The sequence below is a fragment of the Eucalyptus grandis genome, chromosome 3 (assembly GCF_016545825.1).
Source record: "Eucalyptus grandis isolate ANBG69807.140 chromosome 3, ASM1654582v1, whole genome shotgun sequence".
NCBI lineage: Eukaryota > Viridiplantae > Streptophyta > Magnoliopsida > Myrtales > Myrtaceae > Eucalyptus > Eucalyptus grandis.
This window is the reverse complement of record NC_052614.1, coordinates 69,036,131-69,049,900: the sequence shown is the minus strand read 5'-3', so window position 1 is coordinate 69,049,900 and position 13,770 is coordinate 69,036,131. Positions and strand designations below refer to the sequence as shown.

General features: G+C 43.3%; 1 protein-coding gene and 1 pseudogene across 1 annotated transcript; both read left to right on the top strand.

The window, feature by feature from the left end:
• Window positions 1-305: 305 nt before the first annotated feature.
• LOC120292093 (G-type lectin S-receptor-like serine/threonine-protein kinase LECRK2) lies at window positions 306-1,617 on the top strand. The gene is made up of 2 exons (XM_039309974.1): window positions 306-662; window positions 769-1,617. The coding sequence occupies exons 1-2, from the start codon at window positions 306-308 to the stop codon at window positions 1,615-1,617; spliced, it is 1,206 nt and encodes a 401-aa protein (XP_039165908.1).
• An 11,182-nt stretch (window positions 1,618-12,799) lies between these two features.
• Window positions 12,800-13,770, top strand: part of LOC120292092 — a 13,272-nt pseudogene continuing 12,301 nt past the window's right edge.

Below are 13,770 nucleotides of genomic sequence, written 5' to 3'. Positions count from 1 at the left end.
GATTAATAAAATATATTAACGAATATCACCTTATATTTTGATCAATCATTTCCTTTTATTACAGATGGAGCTTTTATAAAACTTCAGACCATATGGTAAAGTCATTATTCTAGATAGATATATGTGTTTTGTTTTTGGTCAAAGATAGTTGATAGATATACGGGTTGACATGGGCAAAGGCTGTCCGCCGTGAAGGACGGGACGTACGGGAGAGACTCCGGTAGCTTGGAAAGGAGGCAGTCTCTATAAGAACGTTGGTTTCATCCTTAAGGCCGAAGTAGCTCAACTCAAGGATCACGCCTGACATGGCTTCAGTTATACTAGGAATCCTTCTAGTACTCGTTCCACTTCCCCTTTCCGCCGAAGCTCAGATCCGCGGCAACTTGACCTTGGGCTCCTTGTTGACGGCGAACGACCAGAACTCTTCCTGGCTGTCGCCGTTGGGCGAGTTTGCCTTCGGGTTCCGGAGAATGGGAACAGGAGCTCATTTGTTGGCTATATGGTTCGAGAAGATAGAGGACAAGACCATCGTCTGGTCGGCGAATGGCGATAATCTAGCGCCCGAAGGTTCGAAAGTCCAGTTGACCGCCAACGGCGGGCTGGTGCTTACCGACCCAAGAGAGAGAGCTGTGGTCTTCTGGCCTGAACGGCAATGGCTTAGCGTATGCGGCCATGCTCGACACGGGGAACTTCATCCTAGCAAGCGCGAACCACGTCAACTTATGGGATTCGTTCAGCCAACCAACGGATACAATATTGCCTACGCAGCAGTTAGATCTTGGGGCTAATGTTAAAGCTCGCTATTCCGAAATGAATTACTCCACCGGGAGATTCCTCTTCGCACTGCAAACCGACGGAAATCTCGTGCTCTATGCCACTCCTACCCCGCTGGTGGTCTCAGATGCATACTGGGCCACCAACACCATCACCGCTGGCCGTATGGGCTTCCGGTTGATATTCAATCAAAGTGGTCAGGTCTACGTCACGGACAGGAATGGAACAATACTCAACACCATCACCGCAGAACTAGTTCCAACAAGCGGATATTACCAAAGAGCGATCCTTGAATACGACGGGGTATTTAGGCAATATATCCACCCTAAGACGGCAAATTCAAGTTCTGGCCGGCTTATTGGCTGGTCGAGGGTCTCTGCCCCAGTCCCACAAAATTTATGCACGAGCATCGCCCAACAGATTGGCAGTGGAGCTTGTGGCTTCAACAGCTACTGTACTCTTGGAGATGATCTGAGGCCTCGATGCCAATGCCCACCTGGATATACTCTGTTAGATTCAACGAACAAGATGAACGGATGCATACAGGCCTTCGCACCACAGAATTGTAATGGAAGTAGGCGTGAAACAGACCAATTCGATTTGCTTGAAATGCCCAATACAAACTGGCCAGAGTCTGATTACGAGCGTAGCGTGGCACAAACCGAGGACTGGTGCAGAGAGGCTTGCTTGGCTGATTGTTTTTGCGCAGTCGCCATTTTCGGCGATGGAATTTGCTGGAAAAAGAAGATCCCTCTTTCAAATGGAAGGAAGGATTCATCGGAGGCTGGAACTAAAGCTCTGATCAAGGTCAGGATACATAACAGGACTTCAAAATCTCTTTAGCAAGGGCACGGATGACGAGTTCCAGTACTCTTCTATAATTATATTCTTTGTCACATGTTATTTCTTGAGTATACTTAGCTATGGCATTGTCGCTCCTGCTGGCCTTTTCGTTCCTGTAATAGTTACTGGTGCATCTTATGGGCGTTTGGTTGGAACGTTGATTGGTTCTCATTCCAATCTTAACCATGGTCTTTTGCTGTGCTGGGTGCTGCTTCTTTTCTTGGTGGATCTATGAGGATGACGGTTTCTCTATGTGTAATCCTTTTGGAACTGACGAACAATCTGCTGTTGCTACCCTTGATGGTGGTTCTTCTTATTTCAAAGACCGTAGCTGATGCTTTCAACGGCAACATCTATGACCTTATCATGAAAGCAAAGGGCTTTCCTTACCTTGAGACCTATGCCGAGCCATATATGAGACAATTAACAGTTGGTGATGTAGCGAGTGGGCCCCTTCAGCTGTTTCATGGCATCGAGAAGGTCGCTAATGTGGTACATGTGCTGCGAACTACAAGGCACAACTGTTTTCCTGTAATTGATGAACCTCCACATTCAGAGTCCCCCTTTCTGTATGGTTTAATTCTCCGTGCTCATCTGATGGAGCTTTTAAAGAAGAAAGCTTTTTTTGTCTCATCCAGTTCCGACGGATACGATACTGCCAACGCAACAGTTAGATTTGGGGGTTGTTATTAGAGCTCGCTATTCCGAAATGAATTACTCCGCTGGGAGATTCCTCTTCGGACCGCAACTCGATGGAAATCTCGTGCTCTATGCTACTCGAATCGGCTTCCGGTTGATATTCAATCAAAGTGGTCGGGTGTACCTCACGGCTAGGAACGGAGCAGTACTCCATAACGTTACCTCAGACGAAGTTCCAACCAGCGGATTTTACCAAAGAGCGATCCTCGAATATGACGGAGTCTTTAGGCAATATGTCCACCCTAAGACATCAAATTCGAGTTCTGACAGGGCAAAGGGCTGGTCCATGGTCTCTTCCCCGGTCCCTCCAAATATATGCACGAGCATGCATCGACGTACCGGTACTGGAGTTTGTGGCTTCAACAGCTACTGTACTCTTGGAGCTGATGCGATTCGGAGGCCCCAATGCCTTTGCCCACCTGGATATACTCTGTTAGATTCGATGAACGAGATGAACGGATGCAGATAGGACTTCGCACCACAGAGTTGTGACGAAAGTAAGCCTGAAACAGACCAGTTTGTTTTGCTTGACAGCCCCAATACAAACTGGCCGTACAATGATTATGAGGTTCGCAAACCGAAAACAGAGGACTCGTGCCGAGAGGCTTGCTTGGCTGATTGTTCTTGTGCAGTTGCTGTTTTCAGAGACGAAACATGCTGGAGAAAGAGGATCCCTCTTTTAAATGGTAGGATGGATCCTAGTGTGGGTTATAAAGCTCTGATCAAGGTCCGGAAAAATAACTGGATGACATCTACAATAAACTTGGGCTTCTCGTTAACGGCAGATGACCGGAATTCTTCCTGGCCATCCCCGTCAGGCGAGTTTGCCTTCGGGTTTCGGAAAATGGGACGAGGAGCTCATTTGTTGGCGATATGGTTCAAGAAGATAAAGGCCGAGACCATCGTCGGGTCAGCGAATGGCGATAATCTAGCACCAGAAGGTTCAAAAATTGAGTTGACTGCCGATGGCCGACTGGTGCTCGCCAACCCAAATGGAACAGAGTTGCGGTCTCCTAGCCCGACTGACGCTGGTGTAGCGCATGCGGCCATGCTTGACACGGGAAACTTTGTCCTAGTTAGCCAGAACTATGTCAACTTGTGGGAGACGTTCAGCCAACCGACCGACACGATGCTGCCTACGCAACAGTTAGATCAATGGACTAAAGTTAACGCTCGCTACTCTGAAATGGATTACTCCACCGGGAGATTCCACTTCAAGCTAGGAGACGACGAAAATCTCGCATTCTATGCCAGTCCTGACCCGTGGGATGCCTCAGATACTTACTGGGTCAGCAACACCATTGGTAGCGGCTTCAGATTGATATTCAATCAAGGTGGTCAGGTCTACCTCACGGCTAGGAATGGAACGGTGCTCAAATCGCTCACCTCAAGCACAGTCCTGACCAACGAGTTTTACCAAAGAGCAATCCTCGAATACGATGGGGTCTTCAGGCAATATGTTTACCCTAAGACAACAAATTCAAGTTCTGCCTGGTTGATAGTCTCTTCCCCGATCCCTCCAAATATATGCACAAACATCATGCAAAATATCGGTTCTGGAGCATGTGGCTTCAATAGCTACTGCGCTCTTAGAGACGATCACGTTGATCATAGGCCCCAGTGCCTCTGCCCACTCGGATATACTCCATGCAAATGAGATGAGCGGATGCAGACAGGACTTCGTACCCCAGAGTTGTGATGGAAGTAGGCCGGAAACAGACCAGTTCACTTTCCGGGAAATGCTCAATATAAACTGGCCACTGTCTGATTACGAGCGTAGCAATGGCACAAACCGAGGACAGTTGCAGAGAGGCTTGCTTGGTTGATTGTTTTTGTGCAGTGCTATTTTCGGCGGCGGAACTTGCTGGAAAAAGAAGATCCCTCTTTCCAATGGAAGGATGGATCAAAGTGATACTAGTCAGGGTGGAAAAGCTCTGATCAAGGTTAGGAAAGATAACTCGACTTCAAAATCTATGGGAAATGGAAACAAGAATTCGACTCTAATTATCATCGGATCGGTGCTGTTGAGTAGCTCTGTGTTTGTGAACTTGCTTCTACTCCTCTTTGCTTATTTAATACATAGAAGCTTCCGATCTAGGGATTCTAAGTTGTCACAACTAGTCTAGATCAAACAAGTTACAGGCATGCGAACTTTCACTTATCAGGAGCTTCAAGAAGCAACATATGGATTCAAAGAAGAAGTGGGTAGGGGTGCCTTTGGAACAGTGTACAAAGGTGCTCTTGGATCCAAGGATAAAAACTTTGTGGTAGTAAAAGTGTTAGCTACAAGGACCGGAGAAAGCGAGAAGGAGTTTGAAAGAGAAGTGAGTGTAATTGGCCAAACTAACCACAAGAACTTGGTGCAGTTGCTTGGATTCTGCAATGAAGGTCAACATCGACTACTGGTGTATGAATTCATGAGTAACGGCACTTTGGCAGATTTTCTTTTCGGCTCTTCAAGGCCCAGCTGGTATAAAAGAATAGAAATTGCCTGTGGTGTTGCGCGAGGCCTCGCTTACTTGCATGACAATTGCACCAGGCACATAATCCACTGCGACATCAAGCCGCATAATATTCTTCTTGATGGCTCCCTCATTGCAAAAATATCAGATTTCTAATTAGCTAAGCTCTTGATGGCGAACCAAACACGAACCACCACTAGAGTTAGAGGAAGCAGAGGTTATTTAGCGCCAGAATGGTTCAGGAATATGCCTATTTCTAACAAAGTAGATGTTTACAGCTTTGGCATTTTGTTGGTTGAGCTCATCTGTTGCAGAAAGAACTATGAGCTGGAAGCCGAAATTGAAGCTCAAATTGTAATGGTCGACTGGGTTTATGACTTCTACCACAACAGGAGCGTGCTTCAGCTAGTGGAGAGCGATGAGGAGGCGTCAAGGGACATAAAGATGGAGAAAAGATTTGTGATGACAGCATTGTGGTGCATCCAAGAAGACCCGGCTTTGAGGCCAACCATGAAGAAAACTACTCAGATGTTGGAAGGAGCTGTTAAAGTCCCAGTACCACCAGTTCCAAGAGAGAACATGTTGACGATGGTCAGCAGAAAGGATTGCATGCGAGGCCGCATGCAACTTTGAAGAGAGATTTATATTGTTGAATGATCAAGTAACTATACGAAATGATGCAGAACCAGTCACTGGTAAATTTAAAGTCACGGGCATTCTTGTGTTGAATCTCGTAGGAATTCTACGTGGATCATATTCCTGTATGTCACGAAAAAAACTAATGCGGCTCCATCAAAGCGTTTTCCAATCGATGATTTTGCTTCATAGAAATTGCATTCGACGCAGTAGAACAGTGTTTCAACCTGACCCAAGCAAAGTAGATCTTCTCTGCTAAATTAGATGATGAGAACCGTATGAAAGTTGCCGGTCCTCAAGGCATGAATCGGGTGCCCAGAAATCCCAATTTCAATAGCTCTGCTGCCTTTTTATTCATACAGAAGGGCACTCTCACTTCCTTCGGGCGACCAACTTGTCATAGCCCAAAAAATCACTGTCCGCAAATCACGTAGTTGGAAGCATAATCGGACGAATTTTCTCTCAATTTTTCCATTTGAGAACTTGCGGGAAGCAACACAAGGCAGACAATTTTCTAAGCAGGACGGGACTGGACAAGGGAGAGATCTCGAAGATCCAAATCCAATAATCAATCTGCACCGGAGAAGTGTTAAAGGGATCGATTTCATAGTTGTCTTAGTCAGCCACGGCGTCTGCCAGCTCGTTCGCCATCATTTTCATGTCATATTCTCGATTCGATAGGACGGACGATGTTTTGGTCAAGGGCTTCATCTTTCGTTTATTTCGCTCCGGAAAAAGTCTGCTTGCGCCAATTTCATAGAAGTGGGTGAATGCCCCTGTTCATGCAGCTGGCGAAGCAGAAAGTCATTAGACAATTATGAGCTTGTTCCCTCTGCATGCATGCATGAGGCCATTCCATTTAAAGAATACACATCCTCCTTGTCCAATGCACGCTCAATTTAAGAGCATGTAGCCCAATATCATCTTCATGTGGCCGGCCCCGGTTAAATTATCTGGAGTTAGGGTTTGGCGTTGCTGCTTGGTTCGGCCTCAACTTGGTTCGTTCTCCTTAGGATTTTTGATGATGCAAATTAGAACTAAAAACAATCCCCGAGGCGAATATTTGTAGACCGCTGTGTTGATGATGTATGAGTGAAAATGATATCAAAGGCTTCAATATTCTCGTCAAGTCGAGTCTCCCATGATGTAGCAAAAATCACAATCCCCTTTATTTACGATGAAATGTAGTGAGAAGCATGAATTTTGTTAAATAATGCAAATTCACACACGCCCATATATATATATATAAGGATCAACCGATTAAATCCCTAATTATAGGCATCAACAATGAGTCCCCAAGCAAAACCATGTGTATCTAGCATGAGTAAACCAAGCTCCGTTTAAATCCATTCATCTCTAATCTTCATCACCTTGATGTCCTAGAAGGTTTTCGTTTGTGGTTCGTTTATCACATACAGAGCACTAAATCGAAATTTAAAGTCAAGTATTTACCTTACTTCTCTCCGGTGGTCATCCATAAGATTTTTTTAAAGATGGTGACTTGACACTTCATTGGTCTTCTATAAGCTCTAAATGCTCTATATTTTTAGAGGATAAGTCTACCGAAAGTTCTAAACTTATTACAAAAGCGCAATTGGGCCATAATGTAAACCAAATAGCTTTTAGATGTGCTACATTTTGCATACTGTTGTTAAGTCCATGAGAATAGGATAGTCATGTCACCGCAACATCCATTTAATCAAACATACAGGAGTTTCGAAACCTAGAACTACTACAAGCAAACTTTAGTAGAATATCTGCAGAATTACGTTCATTCATCATTACTGTAGCCATTCCTCTCCATGTTGCACAAAGACCTATCTCATTCTAAGCATTGAATCACCACAACGCCACAGACCGCAGTCCGCAACTATTAATTGATTAGAGTTTAATTGCAACATCCAACATTTAGCTTTAATATCTTTTAATGTTTTTCTTCTAATTAGCTGACATGACATCCATATCAACGCATTTCCTTTTGAACAACAATGAAAAAAATTATATCAACTTTTTCGATAGTCAGAGTTAACAGACCAATTTAATGTACACAAATTTGATGTATGCAAATTTCTGCAGAATATATGCTGAATTTTGTCCATCGATCATTAATGTAGTCATTCCTCTGCAAGCTGCACAAGACTCAATTGCAGTCTACGCAGCAAGCATTAGGTCATCCCAATGACACGGTTCACAATCGTGGGGAGTACGCCGCTCACGTCGAGAACATTCCTCTCCTCGCCTACCTCCGCCGGCAAAGCACAATCCAGCGGCGTGCTTCAGAGCACGAGGAAGAATAAGGAGAAGGAGGAGGTAATTGTCTGCACGGGGAGAACCTCCATCGCACGAAACAAAGCAGCAGATTTCTCGTGGATAGATTAGGAGTGTTGTCTTTTTCTTGTGAAGTCCATTAGCGATCTGATTAGAGTCAAAATTAGCGGTGATTAGGGAGTGGGGTGGCGGGGGAAAAGTATTTCAGACGCTTTTCTTTTTGCTTTTTCTTTTTGCTTCTTTATTTACTATTTTGAATTTTTTTAATATTTTGAGCGTTTTGCATGATGATCTACTGGGTCCCGCTTCACTTTCGTGACAAACACATGAAAAAGGCGGTCAAGCGATCGTGATCCGTAAGCAAACATGAGCTTGCGTTTATACAGTTCGGCATGAGATCGTGTTCATACAGCATGCATGCTTCACGCGGGACACCGCCGCAAATTTCCACGTCTGTACACGCACCGAAACGTTCAATTCCCACGAAGTGACCTGCAGTCGCTTTGATTTCCGCGGGAATCGAATCTTCGTGTTTCGGTCAAAAACATTTTCAACTCCCAAAATCTCCTCCTCCCTAAAACACGTTTCCGTCAATTTAAAGTCTTCTAAATTTGTCTGTTTCTCCTTGAGAACTTTCTGGGTCGCGGCCGAAGCTTAGTGGCTTCGCCCAAGCAGACTTGCCTTTTTCAAAATTTCCACGTACGGAGAAACTAAGAAACACGCCACGCCTACTCCAGTCATGTTTCATGCACGGCACTTTTCCAATATTATTAAAATTTGGTTATATCATGTAACTTGTTGGTCAAAGTTCCAACCTAAGTAGTACCAACACGCGATATAGACACGCAATATGACACGTCGATAAGTTATTTTTAAAAAAATAAAGAATTTCGACATATTATGACACGTTATATATTAAATTTATATTATTATATATACATAATAAATTATCATTTTTATGATTATTTTAATCAAATTAATTTAATTCAAATTCACAAATAAATAAATAATAATAGAAGCCTAGAATGAATTTATACTAAAAATATTAGTCCACCATCAATTAATATTATTCATTACTTCAATTTGATAAATTTAACTCAATTCAAATAATTCATAAAACTTGGAGAGAGGGAAAAAAAACAAGCCATTCACATTTTGGACTTACGTGTTAGACTTGTCGGTAGAAAATAGAAAAAAAAAAAAAAAAAAACTTGGAAAGTAAATTGTATCATGGAAGTAAGAGTTAAAAGTAGGGGTGTGCAAAATACCCGGGAACCGCCGGACCGCCCGGAACCGGACGGAACCGCCCGGAACCGGCGGTTCTTGAGGGAACCGTCCGTTCCCGGTCCAATTGTTGAGAACCGGTGGGAACCGGTCCGGTTCCGGTTCCGTGGGCGGATCCGCCCGCCCGCCCGCCCACCCGGACCGGACCGGTACCTATTTATAATTAAAAAAAAAAAATACTAAACAAAACAAAAGTCGCGACTCGCGGAGCCCTAATTCAGCGAAACCCTAATCGTGTCTCTTCTCTCTCTGTTTCTTCCTCAGCCTTCGATTCTCTCTGTTTCTTCTCTTCGTCTTCGATTCATCCCCGAGTATCCACGCCGCCATTGCTCCTCCTCCGCCACTATCTTCCGTTGGAGGGAGAGATCTTTGTCTTCCGTCAGTTTTAAAGTCAAACAAAATCATCCAATCGATGGCGGTCCGTAAAACGGAGGAAAGCTTCTTGGGGTCCTCCAATTATTTCACCCATGAACTGAGAAGAGAGCTAGAGAGCTAGAGAGAGAGATGGAGATGGAGGGGGCCGGGGTTCGCTGCCATTCGTGGGGATGATAATGGTGGTTTTGGTTCAAGCGAGCAGCATGGTGGTGGCGAAAATGGCCAATGTCTGACGGGCTCAACAAGTACACCTTCGCCTTCTACTGTAATGCCCTCTCCTCTCTCGTCCTCCTTCCTTGCCCCTTCATCATCTCTCGCAAGTTCGTGCTCTGCTCATGCCTGTCACTCGCTAGCTCCATTGATGGCAGGCGAAAGGGGGGAGAAGGGTTTTAAGTTCTTGACTTGTTTGTTTGCTCTATTCTTGACTTGTTTGTTTGCTCCATTGTGGGAACCGTTGCATCAATTCTTGGTGCATTAGTAATCACTGTGTACAAGGGTCCAACAGGTTCTCCGCTCGCCTTCGCTGCCTTCTTTTGTCCATCCCCGTCACCTTGTCTCTCTTCTCTCACGACAATTGAATTGGGTTCTCGGTGGGTTTCTCCTCGCGAAACCAGAATTTTTGGCATCAAAAATCAGTTCCATGGATCCACCCGGGAACCGGACCGGACCGCGGTCGGTTCCAGGGTGGATCCATGCAATAAACGGGTGGATCCCGGTTCCGATTTTGGAACCGGTCCTTAGCGGGCGGTTCCCGGTTCTAGGTCGGGAACCGCCCGCCGGACCATGCACACCCCTAGTTAAAAGAGAAAAAAAAAAAGAAAACTAGATTTTTCTTCTTTCCCCATTTATTATTTTTATTATTATTTTTTATATTTTGGATATATACATTTAGAAATCATTTATTGAAAATTTTTAAAATTGACCCCATGTATCAAAATCATGTGTCAAAAATTCACGTGTCAGAATTCAAACTCAATCAGTGAATTCCAAATTTTATTGATAAAATCACGTAACTAGGGACTTCTTAGTCAACTGATGTGGTAATGCACTAACAATGGTGGCAATTTATCATCAATAAATGCAATGATAAGTCATTAACTCTTTTTCAGAAATTTATTATTCAAAACAGAAATTTAGTGGTGAAATGTTTAACTTTCATATAAATTAATAACTTACCATATAGTTCCGCTTATAAGGTAGTAATACCGATTTCAAGTGGAACGCAAGTTGTCCAATTATTTAGAAATTGACCATTTAAAACTAAATCGTAGCAGTGAAATTAGTAGGTTACCACGTAAGTCCTTACAAGTTACAAGTTAGTAAATTTCTAATAAAGTGGCAAATTTTCTGTTGGAAAGAAAATCATGAAGAAATTACTCAAATCTCTCTCTCGCACTTTGCAATGATATATATTTGCCCTTAAACTTTAAAATTGTTACTCCATTCTGTTAGCATGTGCAAGGCACATGCCTTTTAAAAATAAAAGTTTATTGTCATCTTGTTTATGGCAATAGCTTTTTCACCATTGTTTTATGTGAAAATATAAAGAAAATGGAGAAAAATATAAATACAAAATAAAATATAGATGAATCAATTATATATATATATATATATATATATTAAAATGACTACGGGTTCGATATATCATTTTCTTTTATGAGTCGAGAACATCATTTTCTTTTTAAATTTTATAAGTATTTTTATTAATTAATCAATATTTAGAAAAAGCTCCACGATTGAAATTGGTAACTTAATAATGTATTGATGAAACCAAATTTTACTGTTGAAATTAACAAATTACTTGAAATTAGTGGGCCTGCTTTTAGCTTAGTGGAGTTTACCAACGTGATATAAGGGCCATCTTCTTCCATCCCTTTCATCTCATAAAGTCTCCTGTATGACGACCTTCGGTCAAAGTCTTCCAAATTTGTGCCTTCCTCGAAAAGTGTCCGGGTCCCCTGGCAAGCTTATGGAGCAGTCGCCTTATTCTAAATTTGACAAGTTCTTTTAGTATTAATTTCTATTAAAAAAGTGAAAAACAAAGAAAATAGAGAAAATATAAATTTGCTAAAACATTATAAACCGAAAAAAAATCAATATCAATGATACTATCATAAATTATTTTTATTTAAATGTTGATGAAAATATTAATGGAACTAATAAAATACTTTTAGAACAAGGAAACAAGATAAAGTAAAGGAAAAAAAAAAGGCCTCAATAACGAAAAACAAAAGAAAGATCAAATTGCTAAATTGGATTCTCATCATACACTTCTAAATGGTCTATTAATAAAAAAGAAAAAGAAAAGGTTGCTTAATAAAATATATTTACGAATATCACCTTATATTTTGATCAATCATTTCCTTTTATTACAGATGGAGCTTTTATAAAACTTCAGACCATATGGTAAAATCATTATTCTAGATAGATATATGTGTTTTGTTTTTGGTCAAAGATAGTGTAGATATACGTGTTGACATGGGCAAAGGCTGTGCACAACTTTGGTTCAAACTTGCCGTGGAGAAAAAGGAGGGAGACTCTGGTAGCTTGGAAAGTTGGGAATCTCTATAAGAACGTTGGTTTCATCCTTAAGGCCGAAGTAGCTCAACTCAAGGAGCACGCCTGTTTCATCAAACATGGCTTCAGTTATACTAGGAATCCTTTTTAGTACTCGCTCCACTTCCCCTTTCCACCGAAGCTCAGACCCGCGGCAACTTGACCTTGGGCTCCTCGTTGACAGCGAACGACAGGAACTCTTCCTGGCTGTCGCCGTTGGGCGAGTTCGCCTTTGGGTTTCGGAGAATGGGAAGAGGAGCTCATTTGTTGGCTATATGGTTCGAGAAAGATAGAGGACAAGACCATCGTCTGGTCGGCGAATGGCGATAATCTAGCGCCCGAAGGTTCGAAAGTGCAGTTGACCGCCAACGGCGGGCTGGTGCTACGACCCAACCCGAGAGAGAGAGCTGTGGTCTTCTGGCCTGAACGGCAATGGCTTAGCGTATGCGGCTATGCTCGACACGGGGAACTTCATCCTAGCGAGTGCGAGCCACGTCAACTTGTGGGATTCGTTTAGCCATCCGACGGATACGATACTGCCTACGCAACGGTTAGATGTTAGGACTAAAGTCAACGCTCACTACTCCAAAATGAATTATTCCGCCGGGAGATTCCACTTCATGCTAGGAGACGATGGAAATCTAGCATTCTATACCAGTCCTAACCCGTATTATGACTCATATTTCTACTGGGCCAGCGACACCGTCGATAGCGGCTTCTAGTTGATATTCAATCAAAGTGGTCAGGTCTACCTCACGGCTAGGAATGGAACGGTGCTCAAACTGCTCATCTCAGGCACAGTCCCGACCAACGGATTTTACCGAAGAGCGATCCTTGAATACGACGGGGTATTCATGCAATATATCCACCCTAAGACGGCAAATTCAAGTTCTGGCTGGCCAATGGGCTGGTCGAATGTCTCTGACCCAGTCCCGCCTAATATATGCAGGAGCATCACCCAAGAGGTTGGCAGTGGAGCTTGTGGCTTCAACAGCTACTGTATTCTTGGAGATGATCTGAGGCCCCGATGCCGATGCCCACCTGGATATACTCCGTTAGATTCAACGAATGAGATGAATGGATGCATACCGGACTTCGTACCACAGAGTTGTAACGGAAGTAGGCCTGAAACAGACCAGTTCGTTTTGCGTGAAATGCTCCAAACAGACTGGCCAGCGTCCGTTTACGAGCATAGCACGGGACAAAACGAGGACTGGTGCAGAGAGGCTTGCTTAGTTGATTGTTTTGCGCAGCCGCCATTTCGAAGATGGAGTTTGCTGGAAAAGAAGAACCCTCTTTCCAATGGAAGGATGGGTTCATGGGAGACTGGAAAAACTCTGATCAAGGTCAGGATACATGACACGACTTCAAAATGCACAAAAAATGACCAGAAGAAAAACAAGAATACGACTCTGATGATCATCGGATCGTGCTGTTGAGTTGCTCTGTCTTTGTGAACTTGCTTTTACTCATTACCTATTTAATATATAGAAGCTTCCGATGTAGGGATTCTAAGTTGTCACGACCAGTCCAGATCAATCAAGTTACAGGCATGCGGACTTTCACTTATCAGGAGCTTCACGAAGCAACATATGGATTCAAAGAAGAACTGGGTAGGGGTGCTTTTGGAACAGTGTACAAGGTGTTCTTGGATCCGAGGATACAAGCTTCGTGGCGGTAAAAGTGTTGGCGACAGAATTTGGAGAAAGTGAGAAGGAGTTTGAAAGAAAGTGGAGTGCAGGTGGCCGGAACTGACCACAGAACAGTGCAGTTTTGGATACTGCAATGAAGGTCAACAGGCCTACGATGTATGAATTCATGAGCAATGGCACTTTGGCGGATTTCCCTATTTGGCGCTTCAAGGCCCAGCTGG

What these genes read in the sequence shown, in the direction of transcription:
- LOC120292093 (XM_039309974.1), top strand. Translation starts at nt 306, where the DNA reads ATGGCTTCAGTTATACTAGGAATCCTTCTAGTACTCGTTCCACTTCCC. An exon ending in CTGAACGGCAATGGCTTAGC is followed by an intron (nt 663 to 768) that starts GTATGCGGCCAT and finishes TTGCCTACGCAG; the next exon opens with CAGTTAGATCTTGGGGCTAA.